The sequence below is a fragment of the Oryza glaberrima genome, chromosome 4 (genome assembly GCF_000147395.1).
Source record: "Oryza glaberrima chromosome 4, OglaRS2, whole genome shotgun sequence".
In the NCBI taxonomy this organism is placed as follows: Eukaryota; Viridiplantae; Streptophyta; class Magnoliopsida; order Poales; family Poaceae; genus Oryza; species Oryza glaberrima.
In genome coordinates this window covers 24,873,859-24,888,432 of record NC_068329.1, presented here as the reverse complement: position 1 = coordinate 24,888,432, position 14,574 = coordinate 24,873,859, and the positions used below count along the sequence as shown (strand labels likewise).

At 43.0% G+C, this 14,574-nt stretch overlaps 1 protein-coding gene across 2 annotated transcripts; it reads left to right on the top strand.

Annotated features, from left to right (window-relative positions):
• Nucleotides 1-3,868: 3,868 nt before the first annotated feature.
• On the top strand, nucleotides 3,869-7,284 carry LOC127769395 (probable serine/threonine-protein kinase PIX13). Of its 2 annotated transcripts, none has more exons than XM_052294977.1 (6): nucleotides 3,869-4,079; nucleotides 4,161-4,606; nucleotides 5,186-5,321; nucleotides 5,830-5,972; nucleotides 6,122-6,245; nucleotides 6,342-7,284. In XM_052294977.1, exons 1-6 carry the CDS (start codon nucleotides 3,995-3,997, stop codon nucleotides 6,803-6,805), a joined length of 1,398 nt encoding a protein of 465 aa, XP_052150937.1. In that variant the 5' UTR covers nucleotides 3,869-3,994; the 3' UTR covers nucleotides 6,806-7,284. The 2 variants fall into 2 exon arrangements, with proteins under 2 accessions (XP_052150937.1, XP_052150936.1); XM_052294976.1 differs by having other exon boundaries at nucleotides 4,158-4,606; nucleotides 6,342-7,282.
• Nucleotides 7,285-14,574: the final 7,290 nt, after the last annotated feature.

The window sequence follows — 14,574 nt, the reverse complement described above, 5'->3', positions numbered from 1 at the left end:
TAGATTTTTTAGTAGATTGATATTTTTTGGGTGAGAATTTGGAGGGTTATACTCACCACCTCTAATGAAAGGGTGATTGCAAACACTCATCTATCCCACTCCCCCAACCAAACAAAAAAATAGATCACCATATCCACTTTCATCCCTACAACCAAACAAAAAACTGGATCGCCATATTCACTCCATCAAAAAAACTGGATCGCCATATCCAGCAAAATATGGACCACCATATCCCATCCAACCTTGACCGAGAACCAAACACACCCTTAGCTGCTGTGATGTGCGAATGACCTTTAGGAGGTTCTTGACCCACGGTGTGTTCGTTTGAGACTTGCCACGGGAGGTACGTCAAAATATGTTCAGACTAGGTAATTTGAGACTTGCCATATCAGGGTCAACGGGTCTGACAGCGAAGAAATTACTTGTTTAAAGAGTAAAATAATTTTACGGAAATTTTATAGGGGATTGAGCTATGGAGTACTAATTCATGTAAAATTCATATAAACCTAGGGGATTACCCCTATGCAATTTTTGGTGATGCTAGATTTTGAGATAGAATTAGATTCATCATACAGTTCACAAATTTTATTTCTAAAGATACAATAGTATTTTTTTACACAAATATATTTTAAATGTAGCATTTGATTTCATATACAGCTTATGTTAATATAGATTTAACTGTATTCATGTATAGGACTATATCGATCAATCTACACTATTAGATTTTAAGTATAGAATTAATTTCATATACAACTTGTACTTTCCATTTTAAACAGAAATGGATTTCATGTATACTTATATACAACTAGCATGGTGGCCCGCACAGATTGCGCGGCTAGCATCATTATATTTTCTCTCATATAATAGCATATAGTATGTTTTTTCTTTATATTATTCAAATATATTAAAACGACAGCAAAATTTTAAATTTTGCAATAACTTTACAAAACTACTAATGTGTAAAATTCATATTGTATTTTATATACGTGTTAGTTATTAATTATTTTTAATATCAAATTTTAGTTATTTGTAAATTATATATATTGACTCGTTTTTTAATATTTCTTTTTTTAATTCCGAATTTTCTGTAAATTGTATTTCTATATAGACTATATGCTCTTCTTCCAATATTATTTATTTTTATTTTTGAATTTTTATTATTTCTAATTGTATTTCTATGTGGACTCTAAACTAATTTTTAATTTCGAATTTCAGTTACTTCTAAATTGCATTCCTTTATTGATTTTAAGCTCTTTTTCCCATGTTTTTCTTAATTTCGAATTTTAGTTATTTGTAAATTATATTTTTATACGAACTCTAAACTCTACTTTTATTTTTTTATGTTTATTCCAAATTTTAGCTAGTTTTAAATTCCTATATGGACTCTATACCCTACTTCTAATATTTCTTATTTTTTAATTCCCGAATTTCTATTTTTTTTTCTTAATTGTATTTCTACATAGAATCTATACTCTACTTCTAATATTCCTTATTTTTAATTCCAAATTTCTATTATTTTCTAATTGTATTTCTATATGGACTCTATACTCTAATTCTAATATTCCTTATTTTTAATTACGAATTTCAGTTATATCCTAATTGTATTTCTATATGGACTCTATGCTCTACTTCTAATATTCCTTATTTTTAGTTCTGAATTTCAGTTATTTCCTAATTGTATTTCTATATGAACTCTAGTCTCCTCTTCTAATATTCCTTATTTTTTAATTCCGAATTTCAACTATTTCTAAATTGTATTTCTATATGGACTCTGTCTTTTCTTTTTCTCCGATTAATGTGAGAATTTCTAGGTCATGAGAGCGAACGTGGAGGCTCTTTTTTCTATTCCTTTAATAATATAATAGATTGTATATATCGATCAACACTACTACAGGAGATGCTTTTCCAAGACGGATGGAACCAGTCGACTAGAGCTAGATGCCTGTAAGGAGGGCACCGCAACCACACGTAAAAATGGATTTTCGCATACGGGAACGTTACATCGCCTGAAAATTATTCTAGAAACCCTAGCCCAATCCTAGCAAAAATCCACCGCCGTCACGGACCGCCAACATCATTGTAGCCGTAACTGACCTCCTCGACATCAGAACCACAGTTCCAATCTCCATGTCGCTGACTCTAGCATCACTGACATTGTCGACTCCGGATTCGCCATCCCGACCTTTCCGAGGCCATCCCGAGCTCGCCGCCATTGGATCCGTCACTCACATGCATGGCTGTCGTTGACCGAAGTCGCTGCCAACAGCCCGCCGCGCGCCTCCTCCTCCACCGCTTGAAGCGGATGCTGCCGGGAACGGGGGGAAGCGAGGAAAAGGAAGATGGCATCGGGAGAGAGGGAGGGGAGGGTAAAATGAGACTTAGTCTTGTTCGACCAGTATGGAGGTGAGTACTTATATTCTGTCCCTATTTTCTGAAACGGGTCTCTAAGAGCACAGCATGTAACTTTTTATAATATAGTGCAATTTATATACCATTATAATTTGTCATTGACGCGATATAATGCTATAATCTTTTCTTCTTTTAGTGATGTATGAATTTTTAGGCCTCCAACACGAACATAGTGTCTTATTTAATTTCAAGCTATATTAATAGATAGATGTATACCTTCTAAAGGAGCTCTTAAGTAAGAATATTCAGTTTGTTCAACGAGATGTTTGATGCCTTCCAACACATTTGTTTGTCAAATAGAGGTGAATTCTTCCGTGTCTGTCTGTAAACCGACATGTCACCTGTCGAAGATCACTTTAATTTCTACCCCCGAATTGGCTACAAAAGCCGAAACGACAAGTTGGATGGATGCTTGGATAGATCATAAATGGATGGCTGAAGGGGAGCAAACTAGCAAAGATCAGGCTTAGAGCATTAGACCCGCCCAAAATAGGACAGGTCTTTCTTAGTCCTCGGGGACTATTCCAAACGGTGAAGCACACTGCCTCCATTATTTTGTATACAGTTTCCAATTCACGTGTTTGGATACCGACATACAATTTCATATTCGCGTGTTTTATCATTACATTTTCACCATATATTTATAGAAGTCATTAAAAAGTATAACTTTATGAAAGAGTTTTTCATATCAAATCTTCTAATATTTTTGCATCTATTGATAATTTAAAATTTTGAGATTTGGCTGTAAACATTATAGGAGGGAGTAGTTTCTATACTAAAGTGTACTTAGCATGTACTATCTGTTACATTATTAACATAATGGGAGCACAATGAGCTTGATTACAATAGAATATCATTCAATATAGCTATATATAAAATACAATTGTATTTTCGAAACAAAATCAAGAGTTGTGCATGAAATTGAATGAACTGTACTCTTCGTGAAAACTACTCGAGAAAATCTACTGTTTTTTTAGTGAATTCTCAAAATTTAAACGATTGGATTCAAGTCCAAAATACTTATTAAGGGTGTGTTTTTTTTCCAAAGGAATGGAACCATTCCATTCAGCGGCATATCTCCCACACTTCTATGGGTGTAATTTTCTCAAAAACTTTGTATATATGAATTTATTAAAAAAACTGTTTTCAAGGCCATTTTGATCTTCCCCGCAAAAAAAAAGGCCATTTTGATCTTTGTAATAACTCAATAACTTATAAAAAAAATCATTATTCAGCCATTCAGCTATTTAGAAAAAAAAACAAAACAAAAGGACAAGTATTGAGTTGACCCTGGAGCTAGTACTAGTCCCCAAAGCCCCAGAACGACAGCGCCATCGGATCGGAAAGGTCTCCATACCGCGTAAGCCTCGGTATCCGCGCGTCGGCGCGGCAAGACAAGCGGCGATGCTTTATACAAGTATAGAAAAGCCCGGGATGCCGAGTCGAGAAGCGCTCTAGCTGCTACTAAATGACAAGAAAGAAAATCAATTAGCGTCTCGCGTATTACTCGCCTAGTTTCAGTAGGCAGCGAGGTGGCGATCGAACAATCTACTCGATTCGATCGAGCTTCGCTCCCAGCTCTCCCATGGGGAACTGCTTCGGCTCCGAGGAGGCCGAAGCTGCTGCGACCGTGAGGGCACCAGCTCAAGGCCACCATGGACGCCGGCAAGGTACGTATTCAAATGCTTGTGGCATTTCTTTTTCCCTTGGTTCTTAAACAGATTCTGATCAAATTTCGAACCTCGCAGCAGAAGCAGCAGCTCCAGCAAATAGGCGTAGTCCCATCATGGCACCGCCCAAAGCGCTTGCCTCCATGAGCAGCGCCGCCGGGCATCACTCCGGGATGAGGTCGAGCTCGTCCATGAGCAGCATCACCACCAGAAGCAGCAGCAGCAGCAGCAACCTGCCCCTGGGAGCAGCCGGCGGCGCGGACGTCGGCGTCGCCGGGGCGCTCTACCCGGAGCCGGAGGGGAGGATCCTGGAGGTCCCCAACCTCCGAATCTTCACGTTCGCGGAGCTCAGGGCGGCGACGAGGAACTTCAAGCCGGACAGCGTCCTCGGCGAGGGCGGGTTCGGGCGGGTGTACAAGGGGTGGGTCGACGAGAGGACGATGAGCCCCGCGCGTAGTGGCACCGGCATGGTCATCGCCGTCAAGAAGCTCAACCCCGAGAGCGTGCAGGGCCTGCAAGAATGGCAGGTAAATTCGTTCGTTCACAGCTCGCCATCTGCAGCGCTGACCGATCGCGGTGTTAACGTCAACTTGTTTTAGACAGCACGAAAACGGATAAACAGTATCATAATCACACGCATGATTCAAGCTGATCCGGAAATAATCCTTAAAGAAATCGGTAGAAAGGCATCAATGATTGTAGCCGCGGTTTAAGCTTTGCACTGGATTATTCCACCTCCAAACCATACCGTGTGCTTCTTCTTCTTCTTCTTTTTTTCCTAGAGAAACCATGCCGCGTGTTCACGTGGCCGGCCAGGCAGTCATCCGCAGTTCTGAAATGTTCATATACTATGAAGCTACTTGACCACTTCCTTTCTCGCTGCGCATACTATAAACTGGAGTAGTTGCACGCGCCATGCTGTGAACTACGCTGTTCTGTGTGTGTGCGCGCGCGCGCGCGTGTGGCGATTTTACCTTTTTTTGTTTCTACGCGCCGCCTCAAAGCTGCGGGACGGCGCGTCGTGATCGGCACGTTGGCTGCTGCATGTCTGCGTTTGGGGCTCGTGCTTGCTGAGCTAATTAACCTGGTGACGTTTCTCTTTGCAGTCTGAGGTAAACTTCCTGGGGAGGCTGTCGCATCCCAACTTGGTGAGGCTGATCGGGTACTGCGTGGAGGACAGGGAGCTGCTGCTCGTGTACGAGTTCATGGCCAAGGGCAGCTTGGAGAATCACCTCTTCAGGAGTGAGTTTAATTTGCTTCTCCTTCTTCTTCTGTCCTGTCACGGTAGATGGTTCTTTGTTCTTGTCTTTCCGGTATGTTTCTTTGCCAGCTACGAGCTTAATTGAACCCGTTGACCTTAGGTCAGATTTTGGTTCTCTTGGTCGACAGCGATGCTGGATTGGTTTATGATTGATGTGGTCTCATATCGTCGCGAAAATAGGTTTGCCCCCTATACAGCCAACGAAAATAGGTTCTGAGTTGCGTAGCACAGTGGCTATGTGGGTCTGACCAGAATATTCATCAGATTTCTGGGTCAATTTGTCAATAGCGTTCTCACTCTCCCTGCTCAACATGGCCGTGTCAATTTCTACGGGCCAAACAGGCTAGCATGTTGCAGGGCTTTATTGGGCCGAAATTTATCGGTATAAAACCGTAAGATTATAAACTAGAAGTGTATAAAACCGTAGTTTTCCGTAAGATTATTGTGACAGCAAAGTGAACTAACACCGAGCATATTGCTTGCAAGCAGAAGGCAGCGCCTACCAGCCGATCTCGTGGAACCTCCGTCTCCGCATCGCCATCGGCGCCGCCCGCGGCCTCGCGTTCCTGCACTCGTCGGAGAGGCAGATCATCTACCGCGACTTCAAGGCCTCCAACATCCTCCTCGACACGGTACGTAGTACTCCTACTACGTATGTACGCGCAAAAATTAAAACCGCCATGGCTGCCACGCACGTGGTACACGCGAAGCTGCACCTGCACGTAGGAGTAATCATTAACGCCAAGCTCAACTCGTTCTCCTCCCTCCTGTACATGGGCAGCACTACAACGCCAAGCTCTCCGACTTCGGGCTCGCCAAGAACGGCCCCACCGCCGGCGAGAGCCACGTCACCACCCGCGTCATGGGCACCTACGGCTACGCCGCGCCGGAGTACGTCGCCACAGGTAAATCACGCACGAACACGACAGCTAATGTTGTGCTAATTTCACGTGACAAATGTAACCGGAGAGGAATCGTGTATCAATCAATTTATTATGCAGGGCACCTGTACGTGAAGAGCGACGTGTACGGGTTCGGCGTGGTGCTGCTGGAGATGCTGACGGGGATGCGGGCGCTGGACACGGGGAGGCCGGCGCCGCAGCACAGCCTCGTAGAGTGGGCCAAGCCGTACCTGGCGGACCGGCGGAAGCTGGCGCGGCTGGTGGACCCGCGCCTGGAGGGGCAGTACCCGTCCAGGGCGGCGCAGCAGGCGGCCCAGCTCACGCTGCGCTGCCTCTCCGGGGACCCCAGGAGCCGGCCCTCCATGGCCGAGGTCGTCCAGGCCCTCGTGGAGATCGAGCGGATCAGGTCGCGTCCCAAGGCCGCGTCGTCGCGGGAGGACGCGTCGCCTCGGGTCCCGACGCGGAGTGGTGGGCACGGGCACCACCATCACCACCACTCGTCGCGGTCGAGGTCTGGATCGGACGGCGCGCGGAGCGGATACCCTTCTCCTCGAGTGAGATAGCCCCGTCGAGGCCCCAACATACGCTGGGTTTGGACTTTCGGCCCAAATTATCTCCGTACGTTTGCAGATTGCGGTTGGCCCAAAAGTTGGTGGCCTAACTGCTAGGGGGGGGGGGGGGGGGGGGGGTCAGTAAGGTGCTTTGTCTAAACCTTCTGAAACAAAGAAGTGGAATGTGATGTTTCCGTGAATCGATAACTTCTTGTGGATGAGATTGTGGGGGATGAGTACAGTATACGATATATTAGGACTATAGGAGTAGTGACAAAATTTTAGAAATGTCATTGTCGACTTTTTTGAGCTTAAAGTAGTCTTGAATGTGAACAGAAGCTGCTTTTAGCACTGAGAAATGAGCAACATATCCTATGCACACAGGCCCTCACGTGTACACACGTGCAGACCAACTAAAAAATATCACAAAAAAATCTAGAAAAAAATTATACACATACTTTCAATTGTATTACACCTAGGGTAAAATCTCAACATCAAATTCATTATATTTTAGCCGTAACAAAAAAAAACAAAAAATTTGACAGTTTTAAGGTTGCAATTTTGTCAGAATTTTATATTTTTTGTTATTCTCTATGTAGAATAAATTTAAAGATGCGACTTTGCATGTAGATGTAATACTATTGAAAGTACATGTATGAATTTTCCTAGAATTTTTTGTGATAATTTTTAGTTGGTGTATACGGTGTGTATACGCGAGGGCCTGTGTGCATAGGATACGCTCCCCTGAGAAATGAAGTAGCAATTACTAGGCCTTTTGAGCTGGAGATGGATTCTAACTTTATTGTATGTCAATTAAATAATTATAGAAAGTTTTTTAAAAAAGTAATAAGATATATTGATATATAATATATCACTCTAGAAACACGTAATATTAGATACAATTTTTATAAATTGTAACAAAAATAGCAAATTACTTACATATTACATTATTACTATGAATTTATCTTGTTAAAATGTCTTAAAAAATTATTACTTATTTAGTTGATATGTAAGAAATGAGTTGATATCATATCTAGGTGATTAAAAGTGTTTCGCCTTATGAGCTTTGTGAGTCTCGACATGCGTATAGACATATCTAGGATTCATTGCTACAGTTAGGTTTATATGTCCCGAGAAAGCGAGCATATAGCAAAGGTCGGAGCCCATATGCCTGTCTATCGCGTTCCTCGTCCTACCATTCGTGTTCTTCGGTGATATTGTCCAGCTCTGGACATTCCCGAGTTCACACTTCACACCCCCCATCTCCCAGTTTCTCCTTATTTGGGATATGGTGCTTCACGTGCAGCTCTCGCCGGGTGTCGAGGATCGTCTCGTTTGGTGCTGGACGTCTGACCAGCGCTACTCAGCACGTTCGGCATACCAAGCATTTTTCTATGGCCAGCATTCTTCTGCATGTGCTAATCTTCTCTGGCATGCAAAAGGTCCTGCTAAATGCAGGTTCTTTCTTTGGTTTGCTTTCCAGCAGCGCTGTTGGACAGCTAATCTCCTCCAGAAGCATGGTATCGATAGTCACTTGGTCTACCCCTTCTGCGCCCAGGATCTTGAGACAGCGAATCACATCCTTCTCGACTGTGTGTTTGCTCGACAGGTCTGGCTCCGCGTGCTTTCGCCTCTTGGGTGGACTGCCCTCTCTCTCCCCGCGGTAGCTGGTTCCAGGACTGGTGGTCGTCCTCCAGGGCCTGCTTACCTGAGCATCTCCGTGACGGTTTCGACTCCCTGGTGCTGCTAGTTTCTTGGCAGTTGTGGAAGGAGCGGAACGTTAGGGTTTTTGACTCTGCGCTCTCTTCTGTCTCAGTGGTTCTGGAGTCCATCCACTCGAAGGGTCGTCTGTAGTCTTTAGCTGGCGTTGCCGTTTTTGGGGATTTTTTGGAAGTTTAGCGTGCCTTAGCACCCTCCCCTTGTCTTCGGTTTGCTGGAGTTTTTTTGTTTTTTAGCAGCCGTGGTTCTTTTCTAAGCTTCAGTTTTCTATTTTTGCTTTTTCTCCCTCCCCTGGCATAAGCCAGTCTGACTGATCGCGTCGTGTAACTTAAATTTTTTTCTTCTAATATATTGACGTGTAATCCTTTTGCGCGGTCGCGAAAAAACACTTCACACCCCCGGATGTCCAATCCTGATAGAGCTGTTCACATGCGTCGTGCGGTGGTGCCCATGCACGCATCTCGATCGATCGCCCGGTCACATAGCGAGCAGCGATCAACATACACAAATGTTGATATCACCCGCCTGGCCGCTGCTATGCTGATACTGCCAGATTGCATGATGATGGAATCTGGTTCGATCGATCTGCTTGCACGTTGCTCCCGCAGCCCGCAGATTTCTTGTATAGGACACGGTTACACGGGCGTTTGCTCGTATTTCGTTGTAGAATAATAGTACATGCCAGTGTAGCATCTGCATAGCTCAAACTTAAATTTGGACATGACTGTTTTTCCGGCCCCTGCATATAATGATAATGAGAGTTGATTTTTTATTAGATCGTACAATGAATTATACGTCACGGGAATAGAATATCATGCCTGTTTCCATCATTAGGGATTGTACAAATTAGTGTGTTAAGAGTGGTTTGGACTTTGGAGAGATACAGCACAAAATAAAGTTTACATAAAGTTTTAAGAAGTTTTCTATATAAGACTAGTAACAAAAATTGTTTGCAACCTCCATCCTAAATGTAGTTATTTCTAACATAGTATTTTGTCTTAAAAATAACACGCTCTCAAGATCTGTCGCCAACGTATTGCGTCTGTTTGTTCAGTCCATAGAAGCCAAATGAAATACTGGTTCGATCCCTGCAGCGTAGAATCGATTTTGGTGGATCACAAAAAGGAAAAATCTATGCAAGGCAGTGGGCTAGGTTCCCATGGCAACGTATACAACAAATATTACTTAAATGGTTATTTTCGACCTTCAAACTGTATTCGCTTTTTGCTCTGACATCTACCATCCAACTCCCACTATATGGTTTGTTCGTTTTTTCTCTCTAAATCGATTTCAACAAAACGCTGGAGGTGCTCCAAGAGCAAGTTTAATAGTACACTAGTTGTAAGCTATAATTTTATATATTTCATCTATAAATAGTTTTAGATATGATTTATACAATAGATAACTCTAATCTCTTGACTATAAAAAATATTTTACTGTACAGTAGGCCCTGCCCTCCTCCCTCCTCCTACCTTTTCTCTTTTCCCTCCAATCCTGAGGCTAGCATGGTTTCACCAATCACAAAGAGCTAGCGCTTATTTTGTCACTCGCATTCCTTCTCGCTTATCCTCTATCTTCTAATGCACCAAACAATTTGACGTGATATTTTTACAGCTAACTCCCTGACCAATACGCATGCATGTTTATAACCTGGCTGATACTCTCTCCGTTCCAAAAAATAAATCTAGTACTTAATATGATATATAAAATGTTTAGATTCGTTATACTATAATATATTATATCTCTCGTTTTAGTTTTGTTTAGGGAGTTGATAACAAACTGTACTTGTGGCGGTCAGTCACCGCTCGGGACGCGGCCCTAGGGAAGGAAACGGACGTCCCCCTTATCCTATAAGCTGATCGATCAGGGAAAGAAATTTGAAAATATACTTTATTTTTTCATATTTTGTGTTTATATACCTGGCTATGATTAATTTGCAAAAATATATCTAATTCGCGGAACGGTTGCGCTGGAGCGAGGATAAACCAGCCGATCCCGCTGGCCGGGGACGCGGTACCGCGCCGGTCCAGCGGGCTGGGTGAGCGCGGCAACGCTCCCGTATGCCGGATGTGCGGGACCGGCGCTCCCACATGCCGCCCCCCATCTCGGTTCCCGAATTGGATCCGATCTCCTATTCACGGAAAACGGAGCAGGCCATTAGCACATAATTCATTAAGTATTAGGTATTTTTTTTCAAAAATGGTTTAATATGATTTTTTTAAACAACTTTCGTATAGAAACTTTTTACAAAGAATACACCGTTTAGGAGTTTGAAAAAGCGTGCGCGTGTTGATGAAAAAATCGAACACACCGGCCTGGGAGATCTGCTTAGCTCCTGTGCAGGTCCAAAGATTAATGAGATGCGGGCGTGCCAGTCAGTTTAATCCTGCAACTGACAAGATTTGCAAATAATAGATCAAACAGCCGATCGGCTGACAAGCCGATGGAGTAGTTCCAGCCGATAGTCGATAATAGCCGATGCCGATACCAGCCGATAGCGATAGGGTTTAAGCAATCGGCTATATGTCCAATGTAGATAATGATATAAAGGCAATCGGGCTGATGATAATATAATATAGCAATATAATCCAATAGAAACCAATCGGCTAACAATATGAAATAGTAGAACAAATATTGATCCGAAGGTTAAAGCACACATCGGCTGGAGGTCCGATGTCATAAGATCCACAAGGTTAGATTAAACAGTGAAATCTTTGTTGCCATCGGCTAAATCCAACTTATATGTATATGCAATCCCTACAAGCCGATGCAACGTCCAGATAACTTATCGGCTAGCACCCCGATAAAACATTAGTATGAACCTATCGGCTTAACAAGACTTATATTATCAACAACAATCTAGTAGATCGAACCTAACCGATGCAGCACGAGATTGTATATGATAATCTAATACTCGATGAGCCGATAGACCTGTCTAATGTGATGGATATAACAAATCTATTTAGAACAGCATTATGATTGTAGAGATATATCGGCTAAGACAGGAGATCAGACCTAACCGAGACAGTCCCAACTAAACCGATGCGTCTCTAAACACAATGCAATTAGAGATAGAATTGAGATATCAGGTAGGCAAATATATCAACCAAACCAGAGTGATCCAAGAGATCGAATCGATGCATCCTTGAACAACACCAACGTAGCCAACAGATTCACCAGGGCCCGACAGAACGTAGGACTTACCCCTTTACTGGAGATCGAAAGCCGATGCAGCCCTGCGTCAGGTGCCCAAGTTCCACCGGAAGATAAGTAAAAACCTCAGGGAAGAGGGTGGCGATGCGCCGAGAGTATTATTGATCGACAGATTGATAGATTACAATGACCCCAGGTGTACATATTTATACCCATAGGGAGATACTAGTCCTTGTCGGACGAGAAAGAAACTAAAAAGGAAAAGATAAAGTCCTTATCGGACACTAAACACACTTTCCTAAAGATAAAAGGAAACTAACAAACTATGCCTAATTAATAGATAACTGTCATATCGCTCCTTCTTGAACTCGAACTCTTCTAGATAAGCTTCCTTTGATTGATCCGACTCCACCAAGGACACGACATCGTGGCGACTTAACTCCCATCGGCTGATTCTAGAACTTTGAAGCCGATACTGACTCTAAACCGATGGTAACTTCGGGCTTACCAAATTTCACTGTTAACAGCGCGCGGATGAGTTGGAAAAATTAGGGGAAGAACACATCTCCAACAACACGTGGCCTGCTCGGTTCTGCGCGTCCCGGTTCCGCGTGACCGGCTCGGGCTCCGCTCCTGCATCCCCAGTCTGCGGTTCGTCCTCGCTGCCGCGCATCCGTTTCGCGGATTGGGTATATTTTTGTAAATTAATCACAGCCAGGTATATAAACGCAAAATATGAAAAAATAAAGTATATTTTCAAATTTCTTCCATCGATCAGGTGAGCAAGGGTGTGGCTAATGGGCGATCGATCGCGATCGATCCCTATGCCCCCTGTACACACCTCTCCTCCCCTCTCCTTCTTCTCTTCCTACTACACTATAAATTTTTTTAAAAAATAAAAAAAACAAAGTTAGAAAAATTTATGTATAGCAATACTATATAAAAAAAATATTGAATTCAAATTTAAATTTGAAACGGGTATGTAAATTTTTGACCAATAAACTTTGGGTCTATAAACTAATATTTAAATTCAAATTCAAATTTGAATCGTATATGTAAATTTTTGACTTATAAACTTTGGGTCTATAAACTTTAGGTGTATAAACATTAGATGTATAGAAATACTATATATAAAAAATATTTAAATTTAAATTCAAATTTGAATCGGATATAATTCAAATTCAAATTTGAACCGGGTATGTAAACTTTTGACTTATAAACTTTGGGTCTAGATGTATAGAAATACTATATATAAAAAATATTAGTATTCAAATTCAAATTTAAATTGGATATAATTCAAATTCAAATTTGAATCGGGTATATAAACTTTTGACTTATAAACTTTGGGTCTATAAAATTTAATTTAGGTGTATAAACTTTAGATGTATAGAAATACTATTTATAAAAAAATATTTGAATTTAAATTTAAATTTAAATTAGATATATAAACTTTTAATTTATAAACTTTGGATATGTAAACTTTAGATGTGTAAACTTTAAGGTGTATAAACTTTAGGTGCATAAATTTACTAAAATAGACAAAGTAATACGGTGCTTAAAAAAAAAAACAATGTGGAGGAGAGGGGAAACCGATCGCTCCTGGCGATCAATCGATCGCCGACTAGGTGTTTCGGGTGAGCAATTCAGACTTTCAGGCCCGCCCCGACACGTACGTCTCTCTTCCTCACGCGTCCGGCTCACTCCGCGCCACCTCTCGCTTGCTCTCCTCCTCGCCTCCTCCTTGGTCGGTCCCCGGCCTCCTACGATCAACCCAATTACCCAACCCACCCGTGAGGCCGTCCCCGTGATCCAAGCGAGCCCCACAGCTCGCAGCTCGCCACCGCGCGCCGGGCCGTTTCTACGAGGAACTCGCATCATGCAGATCGCGGCCACGCGATGGTTTGCCTACCTGCCTATCCATGACAAAGAATTGGAGGGTTGGGGAGGCGACGGCGCTGGCTCCCACTGCTCTGCTGGAATGTGCGCCGTGTGATTGTACCGTGAGCTGAAATCGAGCGATCGCGAAACGTTGCGAATGGAGCTGAGCCGGATCACCCTTCCAACGTACACATTCAATACGAGAAGGTGAAAGATGCAACAGAAAAGCACTGTACCGTACTGACCGCCATCAATGGACCGAATAACCGTCGCCCCTGTGCATGAACGATAGATTGAATTGTTGATAGCAACAGCTAGCTAGCAAGCACTTCTCAAGTACTCATGGGAAACGCGAGAAATGCATCAATGATCAGTCGGTTCTATGAATTCCCATGTCATCGCACGTTCGCTCAAAGCATTTGTTAAAACGGTGTGGGCTATCTGCAATCGTTTCCATCCCCATTTTTATATATCGATCGAGGAAATCTTTTACGCGGAGATGGCTTTCCCGCTATAGCACGGAGTATTTGCACAGCTCAATTAATGGAGTTTCTAGATGCTAAAAAATCAGCCTGTCACAGGTCGTTGGATGATCCATCGTTCCATCAACTTCAGTGGATCATGCCCACACTGTTCCTTGAAAGATGGCACCTAAGCTGTTTTATATCCTCTAACGACCGGGTTAGCTCGCAAACCTTAATTTAATGCATGGCACCGAGCCAAATTGGTCGCTGGGAGCAGAGTCTACAGGGGACCAGATCGTACAAGTACTACTGTTGCCACTGAATTCTTCAATCGTCGAGGGCTTCCAGCCTTCCAGCACAGCTGCGCCGCTGCGCATAGGACAGGGGCATGCCGACATTGTTCCGGTGCTTCCCGTGGCGGCACGAAAGGCCACAACGCCCAGCCATGCGCTGCCTCCGGTGAAATAAACACTCGGGATCGCCGTCCTCGTACCACCTCGATCCGATTAAACACGTACGATCTCGTTTAGCTGCTCAGATGGCGAGAGCAATTTTCTTTCGGCTGCT

Excerpts from the sequence above, each read along its gene's own strand:
- LOC127769395 (XM_052294976.1), top strand. The coding sequence starts at position 3,995 with ATGGGGAACTGCTTCGGCTCCGAGGAGGCCGAAGCTGCTGCGACCGTG. Across the intron at positions 5,322-5,829 it reads GGAGAATCACCTCTTCAGGA|AAGGCAGCGCCTACCAGCCG; the intron begins GTGAGTTTAATT and ends GCTTGCAAGCAG. Across the intron at positions 6,246-6,341 it reads GCCGGAGTACGTCGCCACAG|GGCACCTGTACGTGAAGAGC; the intron begins GTAAATCACGCA and ends TTTATTATGCAG.